At 39.5% G+C, this 10,017-nt stretch overlaps 1 protein-coding gene across 2 annotated transcripts in view; it reads right to left on the reverse strand.

Annotated features, from left to right (window-relative positions):
- LOC103041895 (protein sel-1 homolog 3) overlaps positions 1-7,177 on the reverse strand; it is a 30,112-nt gene extending 22,935 nt beyond the window's left edge. For both annotated transcript variants that reach the window (XM_007233408.4, XM_022677555.2), the window contains exons 1-4: positions 6,916-7,177; positions 2,596-3,145; positions 2,345-2,471; positions 1,087-1,208 (exon numbers count right to left, since the gene is read on the reverse strand). In XM_007233408.4, the coding sequence (XP_007233470.3) occupies positions 1,087-1,208; positions 2,345-2,471; positions 2,596-3,145; positions 6,916-6,999 (883 nt within the window). In that variant the 5' untranslated portion in view covers positions 7,000-7,177. The remainder of the gene's footprint in view (positions 1-1,086; positions 1,209-2,344; positions 2,472-2,595; positions 3,146-6,915) is intronic.
- Between the last annotated feature and the right edge of the window lie 2,840 nt (positions 7,178-10,017).

Consider the following 10,017-nt stretch of genomic DNA (forward strand, 5'->3'; position numbering starts at 1 on the left):
GCGTAACGTGTTACTGACATCACTACATACAATATACACAAAAGACCAAGCAATGAAGGCGTGGGAAAGGGTACGGGAGGTGGGGGGGCCAAAAGTCTCTCTGCCTGGCAACAATCAGTTTGCCATGGAGACACCCTTGATCAGTTCCCATTCAGAGACACATCCAGCGAAGTTAGGTAAACAGGGAGAGATTCAAGTCACAGTGTTCTTTGGAGGAATGTTCCCTATCATCCACAAGGCCGAGTGCTGATAGGGCGGGAGCCGAAAACAGTTTAGACTTCAGTTGTCCAGTTTAGTGTGGTCACTCTCTATTGTCCATCATGGTCTCAATTTTCTCCACATTCCTTTGCAAAGCCGTTTGCTTCTCAAAGATGTTTTCCATGTTGCGGTTAAAAGTCACAGTCTGAGTGCCGACAGCTGTGCCCACACTTTTAATTTCCCGATACACCAGGGCAATGCCTAATCCAATCAGAAAGAACCCTGTGATCATACTGTCTCGAAAAGGTAGACGTCTTCGATGTCCTCCACAGAGAAAGTCGCCAGGCACATGGTCCGCCACGTCTCCCATGCGTCCCTCGTGTAGCTAGCTGCAAACGTTCCATCAGGACAAGCAGGTTCCCCCGAACCCAGGCTTCTCGTCGAGAAGATGGTGTCAATTGCATTGAGAGACCATTTGATCAAATCCAGTTCTTTTGGTTTGAAGAGCAGTGTGAAGAGAGTCTCTTAAGGAATAGCAGTGCCAGACGAAACAGGAGAAGCCAAGCAGGAGTGATAAGGGATAAGGAGAGGGAGAGAAAGAAAATGCGACCGCCTTCAACGAGAGCAAGTGCAGAATTCTGGTTTAAATAATTTTTGTTTACAGAAAGATTTTGCATATGTTCCTGTATAGCTTTTATGTCTTCAATATTAAATTTACAATGTAAAAAAATCATAAAAAGAAAGAAACACATTGAATGTGAAGAGGTGTGTCCAAACTTTTGACAGGTGCTGTATAAAGAACAAGGGAAACAAAGGCATCAGAATTCACAACCGCAGACTACAGCCTGTCCTCTCTGTGTCATGTCTCTTCCATTCAAGCACACTCACCTGACTTTGTCAGCATGATGAGAGGACTGTCGTACTTCTGGTGCTCGTTGATGTGTCTGAGAATGCTGCAGTATTTTTGGCTGCACCAGTCCAGCAGGTACAACCACACCGACAGGGTCAGTCTGCAGATGTATAGTTTATGTGTTTAAAGACTTAACCTCTCATCTTCACACCCACTGACACTTCAAAACACTCAACAAAGAACACAGTGTGGAAGTGTGGAAATACCAGACAAACCAGAACCCAGAGCGACTCTGAAAATCTCGTATCAGTTATTGTGCATTTATTCATCTTAACACTTACTGTTCAATAACTTCTACTTCGGAAAAGCTATGTAAGATCTAATGACTTCTTAAAATAAGGTTTCTAGGAGTGATGCAATAGAAGAACCAATTTTGCTTCTAAAAAAAGAACTTATTTATGAAAAAGAAAGTATATTACTATACATGTACAAACATATCCTTACAACCATATCCTTATAATGAGTGTATTTGGTGTTTAGTTTACATGGTAAACTAAACACCAAACTGTACATGGTTACTGATACAGGCATATAAAATTATATGCACCACTGAAAATCACTGAAAATTAGGGTATAAGAAAATATCAGTTTATATTGGAGCATCGCGATAATGTTTTGCAATACTGTATTCACTTTTAAAAACACAATTTTGATATTTAATTAGTATTTTACATGTAAAGATTGGTGTCTATGTCCCACAGTTCTGACTGCATAAAAGCAAACTTTTCTTTTGCCCAGATTGAATAAATATATTTTAAATATTATTTGATTAATTTGATTTAAACAATTATATCACCTTCCTTACAATATCACAACACATATATATATAGTGCAGTATTTAGCGCAGTAAGCAACTAATGCTAATACTGCTCCAGCAGTGCTAGCCGGGGTTAGGGCTGAGAGCAGTGATTTAAAAATATGCAGATAAAATGTTAACTTGTCCATAGAGTCCATAGTATTTTGGTCTCTTCCCATTTAAAAAGACGGCAGACTGGTCTTGCATGACCTCAGATAACTGCCAGCTGACATTGCAAACATGGCCACCAAATGAACTAACTTGGCCATAAGGACTGCACAGCAAATGAGTTTCTTGCTCTGATATCTCCATGTTTGCAGAAGCTCTTGTATCAAAGGCTGCAAGATCTTCTTTTAAAGGCTGTGCATGTGAGTAAGTACTTAATGCATACTCATAGTAGTGCTTGTGAATTTATGGATCCGTGTTCTGTCTCTACTGACCTGGGCTTTTCTGTAGCACGAAGACGTTCAGCCTCCAGCTCTCTGTTGATGAAGGAGGAGAATGTGCGGATGACACCATATTTCTCTCCTGTGCTTGCAAAGGGGAACACTAACAAGTCCACAACATCTGCAACAGCAATGAAGAAAACATCAGATTAGATTTAGAACAGTGAGTTAAGGTTAAAGGTTATTTCTGCTCACACTCATTTCTAATCCAAACATTTAGGGTAAATAGTTGAGTACCAATGTACCTGATTCTGGAGAGCTTTGCTCTAGTCTGTCTTTGGTCAGATTCCACATTAGCTCCGGCCCCCAAGCCACTGATGTGGTCTTCGGTTGGACAGGACGTTCAGAGAAAGGTGTGGTCTGCAAAAATGCATTTGTTCTGACCAGAGACTGGTGATACTGATCTTCTCCAACATGGCTGCTACCATCCAGGTGTACCAGCCAAGCCCGTACCATCACATCATGGGCATCCACTGGCTGCCTTATAAAGAAATCTCTTTTGTATATCATGGCAGGAGGAAAAACAAGCTTAATCCTTTTTGTCTTTGCATTTCCAATCTGTTTAAGGTGAGTCCATGTTCTCCTGAAAGGTATGACACCGGTGGTGTTTTGAGTGGAGAACACAACCTCCAGTCCAACTCTACAGGCCCGGGAACACCTGTAGTTCACCTGCACACTGGATTCAACTGTAACTGTGTCAGAGTCCAGGTCCAACTCCACAAAGTCACCAAGCTGGCTGCTCTCCAGAGCAGGTGAGGATGAGTCTGTGGTGTGTGTGGAGACATCACAGTAAATCTGAAGAAACATAGGCACAAGACAATAGTTAGAGTCACGCATCAGAGCTAATTTGTAATGTGGGTCATACATGTTAATTAACCTTAACTCTCATGATCCAGCACTGTAAAAGTTGTTACAGTCTTAAATCCAATCCAGTTGCAGCCCTTGTCACTAACACTTAGCCCTAGCAATCGTTTTTCACCAATTCTTTTTGGGATAGAGGGAAAGAATGTCCCGAGTCTGATTCTAGTTTGGATAGAGGGTAGAGTGCCCTGATTTTAACTGGGATAGAGGGGTAGATTGTTCTGTTTCTAGCTGGGATAGAGAGGTAGGGTGTCCCAATTCTAGTTTGGATAGAGGGGTAAGGTGTCCCAATTCTAGTTTGAATAGAGGGGTAGTGTGTTCCAATTTGTAGTTCGGATAGGGGGGTAAGGTGTTCCAATTCTAGTTCGGATAGAGGGGTAGGGTGTTCCAATTCTAGTTGGGATAGAGGGGTAGAGTGTTCCAATTCTGATTTGGATAGAGGGGTAAAGTGTTCCAATTCTAGTTGGGATAGAGGGGTAGAGTGTTCCAATTCTGGTTTGGATAGAGGGGTAAGGTGTTCCAATTCTAGTTGGGATAGAGGGGTAAGGTGTCCCAATTCTAGTTCAGATAGAGGGATAGGGTGTTCCAATTTTAGTTTAGATAGAGGGGTAAGGTGTTCCAACTCTAGTTTGTATAGAGGGGTAGGGTGTTCCAATTCTAGTTCAGATAGAGGGGTATGGTGTTCCAATTCCAATTTGGATAGAGGGGTAAGGTGTCCCAATTCAAGTTTGGATAGAGTGGTAGGTTGTCCCAATTCTAGTTTGGATAGAGTGGTAGGTTGTCACAATTCTAGTTTGGATAGAGTGGTAGGGTGTCCCAATTCTAGTTTGGATAGAGGGGTAAGGTGTCCCAATTCTAGTTTGAATAGAGGGGTAGGGTGTTCCAATTGTAGTTCGGATAGAGGGGTAGGGTGTTCCAAATCTAGTTCGGATAGAGGGGTAGGGTGTTCCAAATCTAGTTCGGATAGAGGGGTAGGGTGTTCCAATTCTAGTTCGGATAGAGGGGTAGGGTGTCCCTATTCTAGTTGAGAAAGAGGGGTAGGGTGTTCCCATTCTTGTTGGGGTAGAGGGGTAAAGTGTCCCAATTCTAGTTCAGATAGAGGGGTAGGGTATTCCAATTCTAGTTCGGATAGAGGGGTAGGGTGTCCCAATTCTAGTTTGGATAGAGTGGTAGGGTGTCCCAATTCTAGTTTGGATAGAGTGGTAGGGTGTCCTATTTCAAGTTTGGATAGAGTGGTAGGGTGTCCCAATTCAAGTTTGGATAGAGTGGTAGGGTGTCCCAATTCTAGTTTGGATAGAGGAGTAGGGTGTCCCAATTCTAGTTTGGATAGAGGGGTAGGGTGTCCCAATTCTAGTTTGGATAGAGGAGTAGGGTGTCCCAATTCTAGTTTGGATAGAGGGGTAGGGTGTCCCAATTCTAGTTTGGATAGAGGGGTAGGGTGTCCCAATTCTAGTTTGGATAGAGAGGGAAGGTGTTCCAGTTCTAGTTTGGATAGAGGGGTAAGGTGTTCCAATTCTAGTTCGGAGAGAGGGGTTGGGTGTCCCAATTCTAGTTTGGATAGAGGGGTTGGGTGTCCCAATTCTAGAAGTGTTTGATCAGATGAAGAATTATCTGGTCTGTTTACGACAGTAAGTGTCTAGATTAGGAATGCGCAAGCCATACTGAGGATAGGTTACTGACTTGTCACTCAGATAGTCTTGCGGTCTTGTACTTTCTATGCTTCTGTACTACTGTGACACTAAACGACTTCTTCTATTTCAGTTCCTCTCAAACCACCTCATAATAGCCTTTAACATCTACACCCGTCTTTCTGAGGGCCTCAAAGAGCTATTTGGATCTACTCATGATGACCTGCTCACTTCAACATTCAAGATTAAACCAAACAAACAAGACGGACACCTCCCACATCCGCTCTAACAATGTTCTCATTATCTACAGTTGATGTGCTGCACTTCATTCTCATTTTAGGCAGTAGTAATAAATGTGAGGGATATCCTAACATTTACATTTTACCACTCATGTTTAAAAGTAATTTGTTTAATTTTATGTGTTTAGTTAAATAAATTCCATCTCTTAATGCTTTTCAAATGAAGCCTCAAATGGGTTGTGCAATTTTGCATACAAGACTGTATATATCAATTCTTTCATTTTCTATTAACCTAGATAGTTTATTAGTTTAACTAGATTTATTGTTTTACTTAACCTGTAGCTAAAAATATAAGGCCCAATATATTACATTTGTTTCTAAAGTTTTACCTGGGTATGTAGTCTCTCTTTAAGATATAAATGTGCATATCAGTATCGGCAGATATATTCATGTGCAATATTGGATATCAGTGCATTTCTAATAGATAGATATACAGAGAGACAGACATGCCTGACATACAGATGAAAAGATGAATAGGCGGGCAGACAAACAGACAGACATGAGACAGACATTGGTTTACACACGTTGGTCCACTATATTCAGTTCAAATTCAGTGCAGTGTTTTCCTGGAAAATCTTACAGCACTTCTTTTATGTAGATGCAGATTTCATTTTCCAGCAGGACTTGGCACACTGCCCACACTGCTAAAAGTACCAATTGGTCTTATATATTATTCAAATGTTTCATTGGCTGTAATTCACAATAAAAGAACTAAACACTTAAAATAGATCACTCTGTGTGCAATACATCTATATAACATACAAGTTTTAGATTTTGAACTGAATTACTGAATTAAGGTAACTTTTCAATGCTAATCTATTTTTTGAGATGCACTGGAAATTGATGACCGTAGTGAAAAGTACCTTACTTGTCAGAGAGTAATTATTGTTAGGTAGCTTATTGTTGATATCCTATTTTATAAATGAATGATATTACACTTATTTAGCACCTTTCTAGAAAGCCAAGGACGCTTTTTCTTACACACAACCATTTATACATACATACCACACACATACACACTAGATCAATTTAGAGTATTGCATTTTTCTGGGTAATGTTTAGAACATCCAATTTATCTAAACTCTACCCAGATAGGGATTTGACCCTAAGACCGCGGTGCTGGGATTTAAGTTAACTAAATCTACTGTAGTTAGTAAACTTATAGTTAGCTTAGCTAAATACTTAGCTAAGTAATTAACTACTTAGCTAGGTACATTAGAAGTCTTTTGAGCAAAGTGGTTAGCCTAGCATGTATTTTTTGCAATAACAATATTATTGGTGACAAAAAATGTTTAATATAGTATAACAGTAGAATAGAAAATAGTAGAATTTTGTAATTAACAGTAACTTCTGACTTTTATACACAGTTTTACACAAACATTTTATAAATTTAAATTTCTCTCTCTCTCACACACACACACACACAGTGTAGAAACATAATTCAAACTCTTTTGCAGTAAATACACATTCAGAACATGTTCTACACTACAGGAGAACTGAGTAAAAGCGTGTTCACACTGTTCCTGAATAAGGAAAAACAGCAGTTTAACAGAACAGAAGGTTAATAACAAATGGAGAAGTAGGTTTGCTCAGACTGAACTGAACTAAACTTGTTCACTACTCCAGCTTCTACACTCTAAACCCTCTGAATTGGTTAAATATGATTTGTAAGCGTTTATTCTCCTGCAGATAGTGAAAGAAGTGGAGTTTAAAGGGCTGAAAGTGAAACAGGCTGCAGTAAGAGTGAAGTGAAGCGGTAGATAATCTGATATCTCACCACAGAGAGCTGCAGCAGCAGCAGCAGCACAGCGGGGAACACCGAGACTCTGCTGACCGGGCTCACACCCCTCCACAGCTCCATACCGCCGGCCCTCAGCTCCTCCTCACATTATGAGCGCAGGTAAACAGCTGAAGCCCTCCATTAGCTCCTCCACAGCCCTGTCACAGTGTGCTGAACCGCGGTGTCGTGCTGAGGAATGTTTACTGCTGGCCGCCGTCGCTCTTCTTCCGTGTGAAGGAAGCAGGTGGGGCTACAGTGCGAGACTGAAGCACCTGTAACCTCCACCCCGAGGACACGCTGCCTAACCAGCCTCCAACCTCACAGCACTGCATGATACTCAGTTATAGCCTACATTTATACTAAAATCACGTTACAGTTCTCTCTAATGTGTGTTTTAATAGTAGGAACTCATTTCACTGTTCTAGATATGTATTTTGGCTAGTAATATCAGATTTACAGATCTGTAAAGGCATTCTGACTGTAAAACCAAACAGTGGTGTGAAAAAGTGTGTGCACCTTCATGATTTCTTATTTCATTTTGCATGTGTGTCACTCTTAAATGTTTCACATCATCAAACCAATTTAAATATTAGTAAAATACAACACAACTAAAAACAACATGCTTTTTTTTTTAATAAAGTTTTTTTTATTATTAAGGAAAAAAAAATCCAAAGCTACATGGTTCTGTGTGAAAACTCTAAAACTAAAACTAATATCATAACAGGGCCATCCTTTGCAGCAACTGCCGTTAAGCATTTGTGATAACCTATAATGAGTCTTTTACAGTGCTTTGGAGAAATGTTGCACAGCGTCCTAATAGGATTCATGTCAGGACATTGACTAGGTGGACTTGCTGGTGTGTTTTGGATCATTGTCCTGCTGCAGAACCCAAGTTTATTTTAGCTTGAGGTCATTGGCGTAGGAACCGGGGGGTTAGAAACAGGTGGATTTGTCCCCCCCAAAAATGATATATTTTATATTTTATATTAATGAGGAGACAGACCGGACCAATCACGGAGTATGTGGAGTAACATGTTTACGTTGTAAAATCACCTTATAATAATAATTTACTTTTAATTAAAAGTAATTTCCACAAATGTTGTTCTAGGAAACTATAGGGTGGGCTTGGGTTCATATTGGCAAATGTGTCCCCCCCAATATCAAGCCTTACGCCCTTGCTTGAGGTCATGAACAGATTACAGGAAATTCTCCTTCATTCAGGACACTTTGGGAGAAAGTGGAATTCATGGTTCCATTTACCACAGCAAGTCTTTCAGGTCCTGAAGCAGTAAAACAGCCCCAGACCATCACACTACCACCACCATGTTTTACTGTAGGGATGATGTTATTTTTCTGAAATGCGATGATACTTTTATTCCACATGTAATGGGACACGCACCTTCCAAACATTAAGAGTATTTTCCTAAAAAATTCGGGAATAATCAGGATGTTTTGATCAACAAGATAAAGAAAAATTAAGAAAAAATGAGCCTTAATGTTCTTTTCGTCTTGGCGCTCTGCCATGCAGGCCATTTTGCTAATTTTTGTGGTGGACTCATGAACGCTGGCCTTAACTAAGGCAAGTCAGGCCTGCAGTGGTAAACCTCCTGGGAAGGTTTAATTTTTCCATTTGTGGATAATGGCTCTCACTGTGGTTTACTGGAATCCCAAAACGTAAGAAATGGCTTTATATTCCTTTTCAGAGTGATAGATCTCAATTGATTTCTTTCACATTTGTTCCTGAATTTGCAAATATTAACCATGTAAGCTGTTTATATTGCTTGCAATTTAGGTGAAGCAAGCATGTGTAAAGCATTTTAATGTAAAATTGCTTAATTTTGCTGAATTAAATACAAGTAACAAAGTAAACAAGTAACAAAAATATGAACACCACACAAGGGTTAAAAACTGCATTTTGTGTGCTTGTGTTGTCTTTGACTAATATTTGAATTAGTTTGATGATCTGAAACATTTAAGAGCATGCAAACAAAGTAAGAAATCATAAAGGGAAACACTTTTCTCACCGCTGGACAAAAACATTACCAGGGCCAGGTATACTTTATGTAATTCTGACTAATTCTGACAAGTTATCATTGATCACATGGAATTTGGGAAAATAAAGCTAAAATAGAATGCAAGACAGACATGATGCAAAAGGAAGAATCACAGATCATCGTTTTCCAGACTGATGACCAGATTTTACAGAATTTTTGTTGTCTATTGTGAATTTTAAAAGTGAGTCTCTTCACTGGAAGAAGGTTAGATACCTGTGTCAACCACATACTGAGTGAGGGAACACTTGGAGATATCCACAGCAGTAAAATGCATTTTATTGCTAGATATGATAAGACTCCCAACAAAAAGGCTTCATTCTCATAATTACTTTTTTAGTAGAAAAGGTCATTTCTAGACATCTTGATATCAGGACAAACCTTTTTTTATTATTGTTCTTTAACATTGTTACAGAGTCACCTGGAATAGTTTTCTCAGCATCTTGAAGGAGGTCCTGGAGGTGCAGAACAATAGTTGCTGCTTTTTACTTCACGCTGTCAAGCTCCAGCTCATTCCAAATCACCCATCTCAGATGTGTTTATGTCAGGGGTTTCTGGAGGCCAACACTTTTTATGTTTAACATGTAATTCCATATGTGACCCTTAATTGGTTTTATGTCTTTAATATTAATCTACAATGTAGAAAATAAATTAAAGAAATAAATAATGAAAAGCAATGAATAAGAAGGTGTGTCCAAACTTTTGACTGGTACTGTATACAATACAATCTATAATTCTGACTTGTAAAATGTTCTAGTCCACATATCTGTAAATTAATTCAGACTAGTACAAGATTTCTCTAATTTTATTAATGTGCAAATTTAAACCTATAAATATCATTTTAGGACTACCTGTAATTGACTAGTAATAATAGTATTAGTAATAGGGGTGTGACGATATTTCTCGTCAGGCTTAAATCTGTCTCACGGGAAAAAAACAGTTTAGTGTGGACTTTTTAAGAGGGATCTGGCAACTCAGTAGCGATAGCAGCGAGTGTGGTGGCTGAGCAGTGAGAGCAGCTCTCAGCAGAAGAGGAAAATTCAGGCAT

The sequence above is a fragment of the Astyanax mexicanus genome, chromosome 13, assembly GCF_023375975.1.
Source record: "Astyanax mexicanus isolate ESR-SI-001 chromosome 13, AstMex3_surface, whole genome shotgun sequence".
NCBI classification, from domain to species: domain Eukaryota; kingdom Metazoa; phylum Chordata; class Actinopteri; order Characiformes; family Acestrorhamphidae; genus Astyanax; species Astyanax mexicanus.